The sequence below is a fragment of the Magnolia sinica genome, chromosome 5, assembly GCF_029962835.1.
Source record: "Magnolia sinica isolate HGM2019 chromosome 5, MsV1, whole genome shotgun sequence".
Classification (NCBI taxonomy): domain Eukaryota; kingdom Viridiplantae; phylum Streptophyta; class Magnoliopsida; order Magnoliales; family Magnoliaceae; genus Magnolia; species Magnolia sinica.
The window spans coordinates 108,865,856-108,887,162 of NC_080577.1; the positions used below are offsets into that span (position 1 = coordinate 108,865,856).

The 21,307-nt window shown below is 39.8% G+C and overlaps 1 protein-coding gene across 1 annotated transcript in view; it reads left to right on the forward strand.

Moving 5' to 3' along the window:
• LOC131246643 (protein transport protein SEC24 C-like) overlaps positions 1 to 20,330 on the forward strand; it is a 59,149-nt gene extending 38,819 nt beyond the window's left edge. The window contains exons 18-25 of the mRNA XM_058246982.1: positions 4,769 to 4,846; positions 4,975 to 5,113; positions 5,375 to 5,539; positions 12,519 to 12,664; positions 12,764 to 12,943; positions 16,774 to 16,862; positions 16,973 to 17,004; positions 20,014 to 20,330. Coding sequence (XP_058102965.1) covers positions 4,769 to 4,846; positions 4,975 to 5,113; positions 5,375 to 5,539; positions 12,519 to 12,664; positions 12,764 to 12,943; positions 16,774 to 16,862; positions 16,973 to 17,004; positions 20,014 to 20,120 — 936 coding nt within the window. The 3' untranslated portion in view covers positions 20,121 to 20,330. The remainder of the gene's footprint in view (positions 1 to 4,768; positions 4,847 to 4,974; positions 5,114 to 5,374; positions 5,540 to 12,518; positions 12,665 to 12,763; positions 12,944 to 16,773; positions 16,863 to 16,972; positions 17,005 to 20,013) is intronic.
• The last annotated feature ends 977 nt before the right edge of the window (positions 20,331 to 21,307 follow it).

Genomic DNA, 21,307 nt, shown 5'->3' on the forward strand with positions numbered 1-21,307 from the left:
TAATTGGCTGCATGATGACATAGGGCATTAGGGGTTTTGTGGAACGATGAAAGATAGAAAAAGATCTGATGGGGGTGAAAAAGACCATGAGAGAAAAGGTCACCTAAAAAATGCTATTCTTTATTCACTCACTTCAACCCACAGCACAGCATCTACATACATAGATCTCCCTATTCTCTATTCACTCACTTCAACCCACACAGCATCTACATACATAGATCTCTCTCTCTCTCTCTCCAAAATTTATTGAAACCCAACCAAAACTTTGTGCGTGCGTGCGTCTCCTTCAAAATTTGCTGAAACCCAGCCAAAACTTTGTGTGTGTGTGTCTCCTACAAAATTTGCTTAGAACTCCATGTTGAAGAAACGCAACCAAAACTTGTAAAAACCTTAATAAAATAAAAACTTCTAAAACCTAATTGACTGGAAGTCGGTCCCATTTTTACAAATTGGACATGTTGAGTTCAAACTCAACCTTTTAATATGTCGTGTTTTATGTTTATTGTCTTGTGAGTCTAGCCCCAGATCGTATACTTGTGGGAGAGTTGTTGTAACCAAGGTGTTTTGTAACGGTAATGGTGGCCATAACGGCCACCACCGTTACCTTTATGATACGGGTCGTAACGGCTGTTACGGCCCCCATAACGGCCGTTACGGTCTCTTTTTTTATTGAAAAAAAAAATAAATCCCAAAAACCTGTATCTGCCCCGTAATGTTGATTAAAAAGTATGGAAAACTTGTATATTCCCCATAACAGACAAGTACAGGGTTGTTAATTGTTATGGCCTTTATAGGGGACGTAACGTGTTGTTAACGGCAATTACGGGTCATTTTTTTTTTTCCATAACGGCTGTTACGACCTTTATGACCCCGTAACGTGTAACGGTTGCCATTGTTACCTTCATGTAACAGCCTTTACGGCTCCATAATGGCCTTTACAATACACCATGGTAACTCCTATCTATATAAAGGGGCTTAAGTCATCTAGTCTTTTGAGTGGAGTGGGTACGCAATGTAGCACCTAGCGCATGCGGGAGTTCTAATCTAGTAAGAGTGCCCAAGCCCTTTTTTGTTTTTAAATATAGATCTCGTGTTTTTCTTTTTGTTTAGTTTGTTTTGCATGGTATTAGATCAGGTTAGATCCCATCAACTTTATTTTTTCAATTTGTTTGTCTTCTTCGTCCATGTCCTACCAATCGATTTGCAGGGCCATAGAAAATATCTTCATGTTTGATTGCCTCTTTGGTATTCATATTTTATCTTTTGCACCTTCCATTCTGATCCTGGTTAGTCCTCTGCAGTAACTAGAAGCTCATTATCATTGGAGATGCCCATTTTTGTGTTGGATTGATGCGCAAATGATATAGTCTGGGTGTTGTGTTGAAGTTGGAGTGGCATATTAGGCCATGGATTATCATCATATGCACAGTCAGTAACATCAACAAAATACATGATGCAACCAAATAGCCACACAAGCCGATTGATCAAGATTTGAAGAAAAGGCCTATATCTCACACATGCATGCTCCACGTGTGTAGAAGAAAAAGGCCACTTTTTTTTTTAGCTTCTTTACTTTCCATTTTTAGGCAAATCTCTACATTAGGAAATATCTTTACTTTCCATTTCTTTTAAATCTCTACAATAAGTAATTTCCTTTGATATCTTTACATTAGGCAAGAAATAATCTTAGATTCTTCTTATTTTAGTGTTTCTTGTTTAGGTAGTTTCCTATTTATGAGATCTTTCATAGCTAGGAATTCTATTTTTAGATTTCATAGTTTTTATTGTAGATTGTAAAGGCCGATTATAAATAAGGCCTATGCCTATGGAATAGAATAGTTAAATAATATTCTATTTTATTAAAATTCTCTTATTTTTCTCTATGGTAGTTGCTATGGGGGGAAAGGGGAATGATCTCTAGTTTAAGACTTGAAGACTGTTGAGCTTGCTCATAGTCTCGCATTCGCGATCTCTAGCATTCGACTAAAGGATTGTTGGGTCCTTTACCACAATCTCTTTCTCCTCTTCTTTGATCTATTTGCATCCTCTTTTGGGGTTTGCATTAATACATGAGTTTCAACCTTGTTTTTGCTCAATGAGCATGAACTGTTTGACATAATGCTTGATCCAAAATGGCATAAGATTTCAACTAGGATTGGAGCTTTCCTTTTCCATTTGACCGTTTCTTCCTTTTTAAGCTATAGTTATTGTTGTGGGTGTAGTTCACTCACCTGCAGTGCAGTTTTCCACTTGTGTCTTCACATCTAATGCAAGAGCAAGGTCTATTGACTTGAACTTTGATCCACCAATGTGAGTGTTCAGGGGTCTACGCTAAGATCCCATATCGGTGACACACTCACACTTTTGCATAGGGTGAGGGCAAAAAGGCATGGCCATTACTTGCCAGATTTTCGTTTACTATTTTTGGGGAGAGCTTTTATATATATGTGTGTGTGTGTGTGTGTGTGTGTGTGTGTGTGTGTGTGTGGAGAGAGAGAGAGAGAGAGAGAGAGAGAGAGAGAGAGAGAGAGAGAGAGAGAGAGAGAGAGAATAAAAATATCAAATAAATGTTAGTGATTTACTACTTAGGAAGCTTCTAGAAATACAGATTACAAGAATAATTACTTTGTACAATGAAATCACAACTTCCCAAGAGCACCGTTAGAGTACACATTATCTCCTACCAATCCTACCCTTGTGTATTGTATATAACACATAGCTAACCCTAACTTGGCGAACTGAGTATATTTAGTAGGCAACATATTGCGTGGCTCAGACATATACACTGGTTTTGAAGGATTTTGACTCTTACAAGGGGTATTTTTTATTCTTTTTTAAAAGGTGAGTTCCAAAATTTGAATAAGGATTCTTCAATCCATTTCAAAGTTCATATCTATTCCCTCTATGTGAATTCTTCAATCCATTTCAAAGTTCATATCTACTCCCTCAATGTGAATTTTTCAATCCATTTCAAAGTTCATATCTACTCTCTATGTGAAAGTACCAGAGAGTTTAGATGAAGCCAACCTTTCCCTATGGTAGGTGCTAAGAGAAAAGCAGGTCATCCACCCAAGTGAACCACATGCCCAAGTGTGATCGAGGAAGGAGAATATTTTTAAGGATGTACATTAGGTATGGTGCTACACCAACCTAAGAACTTTGGTGCACTTTTCTGTGAAGGAAGCACGTATGATACTTTATACATGCATGTACCTAATCTAATTCTTCCACTATTTTGGCCATCCACTATATTTATATCCTATAATGATCAAGTAGTGGACCATTAAATTTGGTCCATCAAGTTATCATCAAGTGTGGTGTGTTTTCAACTTGGAAACTTAGAATTTTGAGTACAGTAAAATCACTTGAATGGTATATAATCTATTTCAATTTATTTCTAAATAAGTCACATGATAAACCCAATTGATCTATTATTGGCTGGTACAAAAATTAATGAATCTTGATGGATGTACCCTTGATGGACGTACCCAATGTCATCCACTTTTAACCTTAGAAAACCTCGTAAAGTGAGTTAAAGCCGCTCAATTAATATTTAAGAACCATTCACACCTTTAGATCTACGCATTGATCGAAGTTTTCCACTTGTGTCTTCACATCTAATGCAAGAGCAAGGTCTATTGACTTGAACTTTGATCCACCAATGTGAGTGTTCAGGGGTCTACGCTAAGATCCCATATCGGTGACACACTCACACTTCTGCATAGGGTGAGGGCAAAAAGGCATGGCCAATTGAAAGTTGGTTACCGATAGTGAAAAGCTTCCATCTTAACCCAAGTCAACCCCTCACACAGGATGACCGTAGATCTTTAAGATCAATGTCCACAGATGTGTCCTAAGCATCTATGACGTCATGGTTCATTTATTTACTAAGATCCATGGAGCACTACTCTCCCGGCCCGTGACCACTATGTCCAATCTCAAGTTCCCAAAGACCAGAGGATGTACCGTGAACTCTTCACACGACCCAATGAATATAAAATAAATGCAACACTAAATCTGTCTAAGGTATATAACACATGTATATGCCCAATCACATCCACATGGTCATCAAGATCAACGACTAATATTTGCCCAATCACATCCACATGGCCAATGGATTAGGTCACACATTGGTTTTTCAGGGCACTTACTCCAACATTAAGTTGGGCGTTGGGGCTCAAAATTTTCTGTTGGTATAATAGGGAGTAATTTGATGAATGGCGGTGATGGGGAGGCATCGGCCTTGTTCATGCATGAATGTGGTGTTTCATCCATTTCGATCCTCAAAACAACTAAAGCAATTTTCATGGCATCAAACTCAATTGGCTGACCTGCTGAATTCTGTGGAACCTACTTGGGCCATTCAGTCTGATCCAGTCTAAAACATTGATTATTGCTTACTATTTACGTTTCTCCCTAATACCTGCCAGTGGTGTCACCTTGTTCATGCATGATTGTGGTGGACCATCCAGTTCTATCCTCGAAACAACTAAAGTGTATTTCAGGGCATAAAAAGCAACTGGCTGACCTGCTGAATTCTGTAGAACCTACTCGGGCCAGCCAGCCTGGTCCATTCATAAGAGTTGATCATTGTTTATATTTCTCCCTTACACCTGAAGTGATAGATCTTGCTTGTCCTTTGTTGCTAACAACTTCCTACTTATTTACATGATCTTCGAGATAATACCCTGCATCTAAGTTCTAAACTTCTTTTAAAACCTCTTCTTGGTGTATTGTATCTCTAAAAAAAATTATATTTATCTTGCAGATTGACTGTGACAAGACTATAATGGTCACCTTCAAACATGATGATAAGTTTCAGGACGGGTCTGAATGTGCTTTTCAGGTTAGCACTAAAAGTCATCTGCTCTGTAAGCATTGCCATTTTGACAATTTTCAAATACTCTCTTCTTTTACAAAGGAATGTGACCTCTTTTTTTTTCTTTCCTTTTGCTTTTCTTTTTTCACTTCCAGTGTGCCCTTCTTTACACAACAGTATATGGGCAAAGAAGAATACGAATTCAGACTCTATCTCTTCCATGCACGACTGTGCTCAGTAATCTATTTCGTACAGCTGATCTGGATACTCAGTTTACAGGTTTCTTGAAGCAAGGTGAGTCTATTTTGCCCCTGCTGTAGCTGATTTTGAAGACTGATTTCTGATTCATTCTAACTGCTTTAAACCGTTAGCACAGAGCATAAGGGGCAGTTCTTTGCTGCATACTTGTCATGTAGCTTTATAACAATCATGTTATTTATATCATTTTTTCCTTATTTATATAATTTCCTAAATTTCTAATGTTTGTGAAATAAATTGATTTTTTCTTTCTTTCTTATTTTCTGCTTTTTTAAAAATTGTGTTTGCATTATGTAGCTGCAAATGAAATTCCTACCAGTCCTCTTGTTCAAGTCCGGGACGAGATAACGAACCTTTGCATCAACATTCTGCACACATATCGTAAATTTTGTGCGACAGTATCATCATCTGGACAGCTGATTCTTCCTGAGGCTCTTAAGCTTTTGCCTCTGTATACCCTAGGTATGTCCCTCATTGCTCATTGTTCTGTCATGGAGTTGACAAACTACACCTATTGAATGTGGCCACTTTTATGCTGTGCAAATAGATGGAAACTTCCAGTTGTCATTTTCCCTTATTTGCCACTATCTACTTTTTTTCTTCCTCAACTGTTAGCATGTTGAGTAATTGTAATGTCTGATGATCTCTGCTATTAGCCTGATTGAAAACTGTGTTTTTGACCTGCCAGTTTCCATGCAAGGCTGAGCCCAAGATTTAATGTATCTAATGAAAACTGCCATATAGGAAACATGCCGGGTTTTTAGGAAACTGCCATAAAGATGATTCAGTTCTTAGGAAACTTACCGGGTTTGGTGCTCCAATTTCCTTCTTTGTTCTCTGCATTCAAATTGGACGTGGCACATCCTGCCATGGACTTCTCATTGGTGGGTGTGGATGATCGCTATCCACATTCTTCACAGATTGGACAATCCTATCCATTCCATTGGTGGATCTTTTTCCATTCAGGTGCTGAACATTTCCAACCTCCTTTTTTGCTTGATGCAGGACCATTGGATCATCAATCAGGGTTTGTCATCATCAATAAGGTCTGCAGGTGGACCCCACTACTGGCTGATTATAGCTTTGGACCAAAGAGCCATCTGATTTGACTGTGGGGCCCACAAAGGAAGGGGTTTTAACTAAATGTGTGGGCATTTAGGTAATTCAAAGGTGTGAATATGTGGGATGCGAATTGCATATGACCAAGGTTTATAAGAATTCCTGTAACCCTTTGCGTGTTGTTCATAACAAAATGTGTATTTTGTTAATCGGGGTTGATCGAGGGCATCATAGTCTCGTTAACGATTGGGCATCAAGTGTCTCCTTATAACCATGGTGTGCCGTAAAGGCCATTACGGGGCTGTAAAGGCCGTTACATAAAGGTAATGGTGGCAACCGTTACATGTTACGGGGTCGTAACGGCTATAATAGCCGTTATGGAAAAAATGACCCGTAATTGCCGTTAACAGCACATTGCATCCCCTATAAAGGCAATAATAGCCCCATAATGGTCAATTACGGGACATATATAGGTTTTTCATACTTTTTAATCAACATTACGGGGCAGATACAAGTTTTTCGGGGTTTTTTTTTAATAAATAAATAAATAAAAGGGAGACCTTAACAAATGTTATGCCCCGTATCGTAAGGGTAACGGTGGTGGCCGTTACATCCACCGTTACCGTTACGGAACACCTTGCTTATAACTGTTGGGCGTCAGGCATCTCATATAGCTAGGGTTGGTGTCAGATAGCTGTATAACTAGTGAGGCATCGGGTAACTATATAGCCAGTGAGACATCAAATACGAGATGTCCGTAGAGCCCTTGAGTTCGTAAGTTGTGGAGTTGGAGTGTTTGTAACTCCGTTCACAAAGATAAATAGGGCATGCATGCTATATGCCCAAGAAATATCCCATGTTGAGTGGCATTTATTAATGTTAGGAACATATAACATTCCAAGTTGTGGTCTGGCACATGCCCTTAATTACATTTGTGGGGAAATTCCTTAATTAAAAGGTAAAACTAGAGGAAGCTATCTCTTGTGCAGGATGATGTTATTGGTCCTAATCCATGGTCCTTCAGAGTGTTTGGATCCTTGATCAGGGAGGTCGTGGTTTCTTGGCGTGCACAAGTCAGCGTTCCAATGATGCTATGGGGCGAAATGAAGCCAACCTTTTAACGTTAGTCATTTGGTGACAAGGCTCTCTGCGTTGCACAAGGATGTTGCAATCAATATGTGGGCTAGTTTTGGGAGCCAAGATATGAGATAGGCTAGCTAGAGTTGAGGTGGTGAGCTCCTTGTGGCGACAACGATGCCATGACAGGCCTGCACCATAGTATGAAATTCTCTCGTTCGAGGCCCGCACATGTCACTGAGTCCTCCTGATGGGGAGGGTGGAATGTTTAGGCAAATGAGTCTCAACTTGGTGAGCGTATGAGCCTCAAGTTTTTATCACAGAGGCTTTGTCTTGGGTGTTTGTCTATACTAATGCTGACCTCTATTTCGATCTCTGATTTATATCTCCCGTCTCAAAATGAGTGACAAGCTATTTAAAGGTCGTGGAGCTCAATTTTCTCGGCAACAAGATCTCTGCGCTTGTTAGGGCAGTCATGACATAGAGAACTTTCCATCTCTATCGTAGAAAGGGCTTTTGCCTTTTATCATAGAAGGGTAACTTCTCTTGTGGCGGACTTTAAAGTCATTTTGTACCATAGAGGAGATGGAAATGATTCCTAGTGGTGTAAAGGTGCCATTGGACGCATGGGGACCCATTTCACTAAGTGTGAAATTTTCCATGTCAGAAGTGGCCCAATGAAAAAGCACCATGTATGTTTGTCAAACGCGATATCTTTTGTGAAAAGCAAAGATTCCATTGTGCAAAATGATGGTTTTTTCCTTGTCACACTAGCACTACATCTAACAAGTGCACATGACACTTTTTAATTGGGCCACATAATTAGAAGCAATTCACATCCAAATCCACATGCTTTTTGCTAGACACCTATTTTTTAGGGGGTACACTCCTATATTAGTTCAGTAGTGGTGTCGACTCTTCAATTGTATACTTGTTGTAGTTGTACAACAATCTAGATTGTCGGAGGAGAGAATTTGAGAGAGAGAGAGAGAGAGAGAGAGAGAGAGAGAGAGAAAAGAAGTTCATAGAGTTGGGCTTTTCAGTCCCTTTAACCTTTTCCAATCGACTAGAGGTTTGAGGCAAGGAGATCCCCTCTCCTTTCCTTTTTGTTATTGTAGTGGAAGCTCTTGGTAGAATAATCTCTCAACGTCAAGAGGGGGGGGTCTCTTCTCTGGATTTTTTATTCCAAACTTACCTTGGCACACGAGTCATCTTTTGTTTGCAGATGACACACTCCTTTTCTGTGACGCGTCGGATTCGGATGTGCTTAATCTGAGAATAGCTATGAGATGGTTCCAGGTAGTCTCTGGCCCTAACATAAACTTGGTAAAAGCGAAATCCTTGTTGTCAATGTGTTGGAGTCCGAAATTGCAAGGCTTGTCAACTTGTTCGGATGCAAACTTGGATCCTTTCCGACTACCAATCTAGGTCTCCCGCTTTGTTTGGGAAAACCTTTGATTCATCTATGGGATGAAGTTTTGGAGAGAATGGAAAGTAAGTTATCTTTATGGAAAAATAAGACCTTATCCCTTGGGGCGTGATTACTCTTATTAAGCACTCTCTTTCAAATATGCTCGTCTACTACCTTTCTCTTTTCAAATGTCATTTTTCTATTTTATTTTGAATTGATAAACTGCATAGAGATTTTCTTTGGCAAGGGGGAGAGGAGGGCAAGAAGTTTCACCTTTTGAGGTGGTCTGACGTTTGTCGGCCCTTTAAGGAAGGGGGAGCGGGCATCAAACAGTTAGATATGGTTAATCATGCTATAATTGGGAAGTGGGTTTGACGGGTTTGGCGCTATGGGGTGGAGGAGATGAGTCTTTGGAGAATGATGATTCAAGCCAAATATGGCTCGGCTTCCTTCAGTTGGTGGACTTGGGAATCCTCCCTCTATAGGGCTTCTTGTATTTGGAAAGTTGTGGCAGCGATGGCTCCAATCATTTTTGTTGGTGGTCCTTTGGGCTATTTGGTTAGAGATGAATACGTGTTTTCGGAATGTTGAATAACCTCTTCAGTCTATTTGTATAGTAAGGGCTTGGGCTTGGGTCTGGGCCTGGGCCTGGGCCTACAATTTTGGGTTGTACTGCTTTTGTCTTTTTCGTGCTCTCTCTCTCTCTCTCTCTCTCTCTCTCTCTCTCTCTCTCTATATATATATATATATATATAGTTTTTGTTGGTTGTTCTAGCCTAAGAATATTTTCATCTTTAAAAAAAAATAAGGCTACAATTATTAGGAGGAAAAAACTAAAGAAAGACGAGGGACAAATGAGGAAAGCATAAAAATAAAGATAAAACAGGAAAAAAAGGCTAAGACTAAGGCCCATAACGTACAAGGCCCAGGTGTATGTACTTGTGGGCCCAGTCATAGGCCCACACGCACCTACACCTACAATACACTATCAAATTGTTGATCCAACGTTGGATGGAGTATCCAAAATTTTCACTAAAAAGGTAATATTTTAAACATATGATTTTCCCTTCAAATTTGAACCAATTGCTATTTTGCTTTTAAGCATCCATTTGATAATTACTAAATGGATGAAAAGGAATGCTTGGTCGATATGATTTTAGAGATATGGTCCTGAGGGGGGCCTCGGCTAGGGAAGGGGGAGAGTGGCTGAGTGGTCAAAAGCGACAGACTATAAATTTGTTGAAGGTTTTCTATGTAAAATTGAATCCTGCCTCTCCCACTTGTTGTAGACTTCAGAGAAGAGAAAGGAGGCATTCGTCAGCGTAGGAAGGCCACATTTATATACAATCCCAATGAGAATAGAGGCGAGTCGCTTCTAGCTTTGGTTCGGGACGAAGCCAAGCCAATACATACGATAGGCGAAGGAAGTGACCTGACCTAGTACATCTGTAACAGTCACAATGGTATTGTTGAAACTCGCTTGAACATGAATAACTCCTTTTAATATTCTACACCCACTCTTATGTGAACCAATATGCCCATTTCTACGTGAACCAATTCTTGATATAGGTTTTGTCATATTTTATCATCTCATGAGTATGAGTCAACAATGGAACCCACAATTTAGATCGTTTAGGTTGTTGTACATCAGTGCCACAATAGAACCCACAATTTAGATGGTCTAGCCCATTTTTAAATAGAGGAAACCTTTGATACTCGAAGCTTGATGATGCAAAACCAGCTATGTGACCGAGATTTAACTTAAAATCAAGGGAATAAATAAAATCATCAAACTAAAGTGTGATGCACATGCAAATAACATGAAGCCCAAGAGATGACAGGTATGAATCGAGGTCAAATCATAGTCATCAGACCTTTGACCAAACAAAACACTAAAAAAATTGGGCCCAAGGAAGATAAAGATATTCCTACTAGCATAAGAGTAATCCGAGTTCAATAGGTGAAAGTTTGATGTTTCCTGAGTTGGACCAAGGTAGTTCCGATGCAAAAATCTTGAGATCTAGGAATATTGAACACAAACGGCTGAAACTGAGTTGCCTATTGTGGACAAAGGAACACAAACGACTCAAAATCAGATCAAGTGGGCCCCACACGTGCGTTTGGCAATCACATGGGTGGCCATACAATCACACATGTGGGTTGATCGTGTGGTCCACACACGGGTCGGGTCCGTTAATAATGGAAGATGCGTTTAGGTGGCCCATAGGATTAAGTAAAATCAGATTTAAGTGAAAAAAAATAAAATGAAAAAGATCTTACCTTAGGATGGAAGATTCAAAAAGACGTATCACCTACGATTCATCAAGCATGAAGAGGAAGATGAACGATCTTAGGGACAAATGATAGAGTAGCTTCATACCCTCTAAGCTTCTATCCAAAGATCTACCCTTCACAACAAAGAAGGAAGAAGAAAGGGACTCCCATAAAGCCTCCTCAAGATTTTCTCCAGACTCACATTAGGGTTGGACATCCTCACCCCACTTGCTTTATATTATTCCAAAAAATTGTTGAAATGACAATTCTGCCCCTTTAGTAACCAAATCAAAATACCCATTATGTCCTAAAAGGTAAAAAGTCTAATCTACCCTCAAAAAAAAAAAAAAAATGTAAGATGTAGCCTGTCGACGCCTACGTCTTTGATATGTACGGAGTGGTGGTGTGATGTCCGCACCACTTGACGATTGATACGCAAGCATGGAGACATTGTCCACTCGGCAAACTACTCAAATTGTTATTTACAAATTGATGGACTAGACACCAAATCATTATACTGATTTGATTATCAAATAGCCGACTGGTGGCATTTAATGGACAGTTCAATGAAAAACATCTGATGGTCTGAATTTACCAAACGGGTCCACTAATCAGAGGTTAAGATTACTCACACAATATGATATTTCGATGATGGCGCCTATTCACAAGAAGTTTGCCAATTTAAATGGTTTAAATTTAGTAGAGTATGCCACATGTACAGGTTCTACATGCATGAGTATCAAGCGTCAACTCCCTTTTACAATCACTTCTCTACCCCTCCCATGTCTTGCAAATCTCTTCCTCTCCATGTGCTTTGCCTTATCCATTGGTTCTGTTTTATTGCAACTTCGAGACATTTAGGTAAATTGTATGGGCTAACAGGCTTTAAGCTATTTTATGTGAAAAAGCTGTTTTACGACCATAAGTGTGAGAATTTAGGGACATGCTATGATATTTTTCGATTGAATAGAAGTTATTCTTTTTTCCTGAGATACATATAGGTGAGATGCACATAGGACCCTTCGGGAGTGATTCCATTAGGTCGTGTGGTGTTCACTCCACATAGTTATCCTTTTTTCCATTTATTTCTTTATTTTCCTCCTAAAATTGGTATTTATTGAGAAGTTTGCAGTATCTGTTGGAGAAATTAATCACTAAAAGTGGCACGTGTATCTATCTTTAAAAATTGAGTTCAATTTCTTGTTAACACTTCACAACTACTGTTCATTTGTACGTCAATGATATGACAGTTAAGCTCATCCTTTCGGTGAGGTTTTCCTATAGTGACTGACCCACTGTGCTTATGTTCAAACAAATTATTTGATCATGGACCATCTTGCCATGTGTACAATTTGTAAGAATGCTAATAAAAAATGAACACTCTGCAGTCTGCATGGTCCATCAAACCTCTCGATATTTTAATAAGGAACTTGATACCAAAGGCATAAGGAAATCTTCCTTTGGACTTTTTCCATTTCTCACCCATTTTATGATAGCTTGATAGCTGTCGACTTGGGAATCCTCATGTATTGTGTTCTCCTGCACCTGGCAAGTTTCATCATTTTCCATGAATATGACATGTACTGTGTTCCTTATCCTTTTTTGTTGTCTGTATTTCAGCATTGGCCAAAAGTGTAGGGTTGCGAACTGATGGACGAGTAGACGATCGGTCCTATTGGGTCAGTCACGTTGCATCCCTTTCTACTCCATTGGCTGTTCCTTTGGTGTATCCTAGGATGATGGCTATCCATAATCTTGCTTCAAAGGTATGCACTGTGACTTTAAATTCAATAGGGTGATGGCTATCCATAATTCACTTTTAGTAGGTTGAATGAAACAGTGCCATATTTCTGTTTGATTGACAGGAGGCTGATGGTTCTCTTCTCCCACCCATAATTCCACTTTCCAGTGAGAATGTGACTGATGATGGAATCTTTCTCCTAGAAAATGGAGAGGATTGTTTGATTTATGTTGGGAACACAGTGAATCCAGATATCCTAATGCAACTATTTGGAATTTCCTTGGTTGAAGAAATTCCTTCCCAGGTATTGCTCTACTCTGCTTCTTGTTTCCCACCTGCATGTAGTATCAAGCATTGTTTGAAATATTGGTATCGTGTTATGAATTGCACCCTTGGGATGCAGATACATATCGGTTATCGCATGGGATATATTAATATCGGTTGTATCGTGTAATGTGTCGCTTTTGTTGGAAACATGAGGAAACATTGGAAAATTGGTTAAATTTTTCAATGAAACTTCAGTGATTGTTAAAAAAGACATCAATACACACTTATAAATCAAAACATGATAATTAAAATAAAATAAAATAATTTTTTTTTTTAAAAAGAAAGTGCACAGAATAGGTTTTCTTTGTATGGGGTCCTAATCCATGCGTTGTTTAACTGAATTGATTGTCGGAAACATGGGGAAACATTGGGACATTGGCCTAACTTTTCACTGAAACACACACACACACACACACATATATATATATATATATATATATATATATATATATATAAGTGCACATGATAGGTTTTCTTTGTATGGGGTCCTAATCCATGTGTTGTCTAACTGAATTGATGCAAGTGTATTCAAAGTGTATTCATATAATTTATAAATGTAAGAAGACGTGTGGTAACACAAGCAATACATTCAAAAGAAAAAGAAGAATCATTAGATCAAGTCACATACATGTTTGATTTTATGTTTGAACACAAAAATTGCAATCGATTTACGAGAAATTGGGAAATTTGTAACAATTGGATACTGATTTAACATTATTTACAAGCAAAAAAAAAAAAAGAATCGGAAATTGAAAATGGTCACCGGATCAAACATGTGGGATATATCCCACTACTTGTGTGTTTCATATCACACTGGTGGGATACAAGATATATCGTGGGATATATCGGCCGATATCGTCGATACTTAAAACACTGGTATCAAGTGCGTAGTTAACATAAAAAGGTGTTCTTTATGTGTACACATATACAAGGATTTCTAGTATATATTTAAAATGAGGCCTTCACAGTATACTCAGGTTTTCAGTTCTGACAAGTGGGTCCATTGTTTGGAATCTAGACCATTGGTCATCCTACCATGGATGGACCCTGTTCCAGAAATCTCCTTGATAGGGAAATCCTTAGGGCCTATTTCGTAGCCACTCAAACAATTTTTTTAATGCAATTTGTATGTAAAGTGAATTATGAAAACTTAGTTCTAGAAATTTGATTTTATTTGAAAAGGTTGTTTGGGTGACACTGTTTATTGAACCATCAAGTGTTGTAGGAAATTCATGTGATCCCACCATGAATCCGAGAGTGTTCATGGTTCTGATTACTTGAGAGTATGACATCACCAGGTAATTTGGATTCAGCATGGACCGTCCATCGCCTTTTGTCCAACCAAGCATGATCTAGGTCGTTAATATGTAAAAGGTACCATCTGTGGTCTGCATGAATCTCGATGGGCATTGTTCAGATAAATGTGAGTTAGGAATAATGGCTGAGATGTCAACGTGTATGCATGGGCAATGAAGATGTTTTTAATCACTGAAAGTAGGAACAACTCATGATGGAAATTGACAAATGAATGGCCTGGATCATCCCCTGGTAGGGCAGAAGGGGACCTTTGTAGCAAACCTTGAAGCATGTAGAGGGCAAGATTTTGGAAAGCCCATCGTAATAAGCGATTTCTGAGAACACTTAGCCTGTGTAACAAAAAGTAATGTGTGGCCCACTGTAATGTCTGTGTGACATCCACTCCATCCATCAGTTCTGCCAGCTCATGTTACTATATGAACACAAAAGTCGGGCATATCCAAAAGTCAAGTGGGCCACACCACAAGAAACGCCCACCATTGAAACCTTTTTGGGGCCAACTATGATGTTTATATGTTGTTGACTCCATTCATAAGGTGATTCCCACCAGTATGAAGGGAAAAGACAAATATCATCCTTAGACAACTTTTGCGGGTCTCAAGAAGGTTTGGATGGTGGCCATTCAATCCCCACTGTGTTTTTGTGGTGTGACCCACTTGAGTTTTGGATCTGCCTCAGTTTTTGGTTCACATCCTAACATGAGCTGGAGAAACTGATGCATGGAGTGGATCTCACATGGAAATTGCAGTGGGCCTCACGATACTTTGGGTTTCAGTTACACAGGCACCACGTAAAAGAGGTGACACTATAACAGGAAATGCACCTGCAAGGTGGGGCTTAAAGATGGAAATATCATCTGATTTTAATGCTGTTTTTATGTTTAAAAAATGCATTAAATACAGAGTGGCTACCAAACATTATGCTTTTCGAAAATTAGTTTGGGAAATTGGCAAAAATGCAGGGAGCACATTTTTTGGCTTCTACCAAACAGGCCCTTATGTTTTGAAGTCTGGCCTACAAATAACTAATGGTTAAGAAGAGAAATACAACAAACAGTCCGCATTCGACCAAGGGAAGTTGCAAGATTGGTGGCTTAGATTTTCAGTCTAGAAGATTTCTGAGGCATGGTCCATCTGTGGTAGGTCACCTACATGGTTGACCCAACTGATCAACACTCCAGATTTTCCACCCGTATTGGCACATATGGAGTAGGTTTATCCATTTTGCTTAACTATTCTCCCATGCTTCTTTTCTTAGGCTTTCACATGTGTGCATGCTTTGGGGTTGGATGTTGTTTCGTGAGCATTCCAGTCTTTTTGCTGGTAATGAATAAGTTAATGCCACTATTGGATTGGTGGCTGCTCTGATATCTGGATACTCGGAAAAAGAATATTCCACAAGACCTGTAATTGTATCGCTTGATTTATGAAATCCTATATGGCTAGCTAGCTTACTCATGTGGCTCTCGGCAATCTTGTCATAACTCATAAGCATGGATTTGAAGTGTTAGATCACTGAGTTCAGGCAAACATGCCAGTTCATTTTCTGATTAATCTGATATTGCAAATAGCAGCTTTCAGAAAAGCTAGGGATATGGCCTGGGAATTGAGAAATAGGTTCTTGATCTTATTTAAGATCAAGGCCCTGTTTGGTAGAGACCTAAAAATGGGTTCATCTCATATTAGTTAGGGGTGTGCTCCAGTGGTACTGATACCACTGTAAGCTTATGATGGTACCAGGCAGCTGTAGGGCCCACATGATGTCTTCACACCATCCAACCCCTTTATCAGGTGCATAGCATACGAAAATGCTTCCTAGCACGCAAAACTCATCCTGATCCAAGATGAATCTGGGTGACTGCAAAGGGAGTGATCTGGGAGGGAACACCAGCCCTCGGATGTCGTGGGGCTCACCTGGGTCTTGAACCAGCCCGAACATTGTCCTGACCTTTCATCTGGACTGGATTAAGGGTATGAACGGCCTTGATTACACAACACAGTGGGCCCCTGCTGCTCATCAACAGTGGGAGTTCCCTCTCAATGTGTTCCCTGTGCCGTTGCCCATCTGAGTTTTGGATCGGGCTGATTTTTTGGGCTCTTGGGGTTTCTGAGGTGATACATCTTACGGACAGCTTGGATTCTGTGATTACATCAATGGGCCCCACAACTGCCTGTTACCACCGTAAGCTTATATTGGTACCAGTGCCACTGAAGCACATCCCTTTAGTTAACAGTAATTATGTAATGCAGATCAAGATCCTTAATTACTAATTAACATGAACTCAGTATGTATTAGAAATCAAGATCTTTAATACAAGACTATGGTTAACTAAAATGAGATGAACTTTTTTTAGGTGCTTACCGACCAGGGCCTAAGTATTTAGGAATTATACTGTAAAGCTTTTTTCCTTGTTTTCTTTTCTCTTCTTCTTCCAGATTCTCAAGGATGCAGCTTCTTTATCCGCTTAATGTATTTGTTGGGTTTTTTCAGTTCCTTCTGCAGCAATTCGACAATGAGTTGTCGAAGAAAGTAAACGATGTGGTTAATGAGATACGACGCCAAAGATCTTCCTACCTCCGGTATGACATATTTTCTACCCTAAGACTCGCAATACAAGTGATTACTGTAAAGCCTTCTTCCTTCTTTTTTTTTTGGCTTATGAGGATTCTTCCTTCTCTTTCTTATGCAGTTTACAGTTGTGCAGAAAAGGAGATACATCAGGTCAGTTACGAACACAAGCTTTTATTTACATGATCAAGATGAACTATATTTTTTAGTATTGATGTGGTTGCAATAGTAGGATTCCAATACCTACTCTGGAGAGTTCTGTGTTGTTCATCAGGTGGTCCCCACCTTCTATTTGCCATGGCCCAAAAATCGAGCTGCTTTGGTCATCCGAGATTCATACTGTCTGTTGAATAGTGAACCTTCATTAATTTTTTTAACCATCCACTTTTCTCATTCATGTGAACCCTCCCAGTGATCAAAATGGTTCTGACATTTGTGAGACGGCACATTCATGGTGAGGCCCACCTGATGAATGGCCAGGATCTCACATGTATGCCACATAGGCAGTTTGGCACTTGTGAAGATGGATTTTTGTGAGTATCCATTGCACATCTCTATCTAGAGAGTACACAATATTGGATGGCTAAGACAGCCATGCCTTTTAATTTGCAGAAAGGGAAAAAAAATACATACAAATAAAAATGCATTTTAATCAGAAGAAAAAAGAAAAGAAGAGGAAGAAAAGCATGCCATGTCATATCAACTAAGAGGTTTTGCCTTCTTCACATTTGATCAGAAAGCATCGTGTCAAATAACCAATACATGATAGGTGGCGCGGTGAGTCCAGATCATCTAACTAGCCAGACCTGCCATGAATGGCACACAGTTGAAAATCAGACCGGAAGGATGATCCCATGCGTATGGACAGTGGTCCTCTAATGGACAGGGTACAAATGGAGTGAACAGGAGAAACTGATGAATAGGATCTTCTGTTCAGTGTGATTTTCATTCTGAGGACCATGTACGGACAGGACCATTGATGGATAGATCAGATCCACCTGACCTGCTATGTGTCAGGTATGCATGGCAAATGTTACTCCCTAATCCAGCATGACAGATTAGAGATGGCCACATCGACCTAAAACCAATGTACCGACAAGTCAATGTTGGAAGTAAATGATGTTTTGCTCGTAATTTGATCATTCTTAAAGAGATTGGTTCACAGAAATGGTATTAGGTTACACTGTAACTATTATCAATTGAACGAGCATTCACAAAATGCATTAGTCGGTAGCAGAATACTATCATCTTTAGGACCGACTTCTGACTTTGTGGGGTGTTTGCTGGTGGCATTCAGAACATTCATCAGGTGAGATCCTTGCCATGGTTAGTCGGAGCCATCTGATCAGCAGGCTGCAAATGGACAATAAAAGATAAAGGAAGGTCCATCAAACACTGAACAGGCAAAAATTATCGGTGTGGAGTATTAGAACCATCCTATGTGTATAAATTTTGAGCTCCGGACCATCTGCACTAGTGCTTACCTGATGAATCATTTGGATCTCATGCATACGATTACTGGATTTCACAGGCAGCTTTTTCCATGGCAGATGCACATCTTTTCCCTTGGTGCGTCCACTGCACCATATGCAGGCCTCGTTATCAATAATCTTGAAAGTTTAATTATGACCAAAAGAGCTCTGGAAACACTTTTTCTTTTTTCTTTTGTTATCTTACAAATCTTAAGGCACGCTTGGTTGGCAGTCTTGAAATGATTTTCTATAAAAACCCATTTCTGTGAACATGATACTCTGGAATATCAGTTTCTGAAATTTGATATGTGTGCGTGTGTGTGTGTGTGAAAGGCAATGAAACTGTTATTAGAAAGGCACTGACATGGCACAAAAAGCTACAAGTAAATCAAAGAAAAAAGAGGGGGAGAAAAAAAAGAAGAGAAGAAGAACAATCCTTTTAAGCATCTATACAAGAGGCCCAATCCACCAAACAAATCTTTGCCCTACTGAAAACCTCATCCTCCGAACTGCTATTATCAAAACATCTCCTGTTCCTTTCCCCCCGTAGGGTCCAGAGACCAGCCAGAAGTGCTAATCTCCACAAAGCCCTCTCTTGCTTCCCAAGATTCACACCGTGCCATGAAATAAAAGCACTTGCCATTGAATAGGGCATCACCCACAACATTCTAAAGATCCTGAATATAGCCTACACCACACCATTCTAGCAAAAGGACAATGAAGAAACAGGTGGTCCACTGATTCGGCGTTGCACATGCACATGACACAAATATTAGGGAGAACTACATTTCTTTTTTGGAGCTTGTCGATGATTAACATTCTTTTCCTCCCTACTAACCAACCACTGTTTGGTTGATTCTGCTTCTTTTGCTATTTATTCTAAGATACCCTTTGGTTGTCAGTATCTGAAGAAAATCATTTTGAAAAAAAGAATGCAGTATGATGAAATTATCAACACTGGAGCGATGTTTGGTTGCCACTTGCCACTTAATAACCCATATTCTATATGAATTATTACCTCAAGAGCTTTGCTAAGTGCACACGTTTGTGCAATAAAACATGTACACACCACACGTGTGACAGCATGGCACATGCGTGCAAGATATAATCCATCCATTAGGTTTGTCTGACCTTCCACATGTTTAGCAAGAAATAAAATCTAGTATAGTCAGCACATGGGCCCCAATATTAGAAGCAGGTGGATGGGTTAGAAAACTGCAGCCAGCCACACATTTGTTTTGCACTGTTGCCCACCTGACTGGTGGATCTACCCGATTCTTGGGCTAGGGTGTCAATACAGTGGTTCGGTTCAGATAGATGGATTGGATCTGGGACCCATTGTGCTATGCTGGCATGTGCGGCGTGTACATGAGCTTTATTGCACACACATGTGGGCTCTAATGCATAATTACCGTTACTGAAAATGAGCTAGAAATCATTTTAAAGCAGCAACCAAACATGGCCATAGATTCTTAAAAGTCAATGCTTGATAATTTTTCAAAATCCAGAGGGGATATTGTTATTTCTAATAGTCGGCTGCTTAGACAGATCCAATAGATAGAGGTTGTCCTTGGTACATGTCGGTGGCGGTACATGATATAGCTACGATAATCATAACAATATTTTTGGCACTGTTTGTCTATGCCCCATTCTATAACTTTATTGCTGTGTTCTTTCTTATTCTATGCAGGGTCTTTGTTCTTTTCATATTTGGTTGAAGACAAGACTGCGAACGCCCTCTCTTATGTAGAGTTCCTTGTACATGTCCACCGGCAAATCCAAACTAAAATGGCGTGAGCATTGGCCATCCCCCATTGACAAAAATTCAGTAGGTAAGAGTTTTTTTAGGTCAGTCCTTAAAAATTGGATCCGGAAGTGGATGTAGGGGAAGATAATCATCTGATTCGTGCATTTTCAATGGATGGTGCTGATCCGATTTGTTCATCATTTGATATTATGATTATCAGCATTTTTATTAGTTTAAAGTTGTCTTCTATTGTTCTTCTTTTTTTCTTTTTTTTTTCTTTTTTTTTTTTTGAAATGTTCCAAGTGAGATGTAAGACACAGCTGTTAAATTTTCATGGAAGGTTTGAGGGCTTTTCCCAACTCTGTTGGGGACTTTTAATCCAGTGACTGTTGAACTGCTGCTTTTGTGATTTTATTTATTCTTATTTTTATTTTTTTTTCAAATGATCCGTGCATCCTAGGTGGTCACAGGTAGGCCCCACCTGGTGGATCACCTGCCCAATGGTGTAACCATCAAGGTGGGTGGCATGAACACTTTAAACGGCCATTTGAAGTACCGGACTCTGGGGATAACGGTTCTGCCCTAGTTTAGGGTGGGACAGGACAGATGTGGGGCCCACATGATTTATATTTGAAATCTGTGCCATCCATCAGATGATTGAGTGCATTTTAACACATCCCAAAAATCAGGTTGATGCATGAATTAGCTGGGCCACATCACAAGGAACAGAATGGGAGGGAACACTCGACCTAGATTTTGAGGAGGGTCCCCCATTTTATATAGAATCCGTGCCATATAGAATCCGTTCCACTTGGAGGGTGCCTCTTAAAATATTTCGAACGATCCACATTCAATGCTAGTGTAGGCTGCCTTCGTGATGGGCCTTCTTGATTCATGGCCCAGCATAGTTAGGTCCTTTGTAGTGATTGGGCTGCTCGACCCGAATTCGATAAACCGTATATAAGGCCCGGCCAAGTTGAGACCCAAGAACTCTACATGAGTCGAACCAAGTCGAGCTTGGCACAACTCGACTCAGCTCAGCCACTAGCTGACCCCAGCTTGAACTCGGCTCAGTTCGGTCCTCGAGCCTGACTGGCCAGTTGGCTCAGTTTGGTCAGCAGCAGCTCGGGCCGGTTCAAGCCGAGTTCAAGCCAAGATCGAGCCTACACGGCATTTTCACAAACACATGAAGTGCACTTTCAATTTCTTATTGTATGTAAAACAGCAGCAGCCGTTT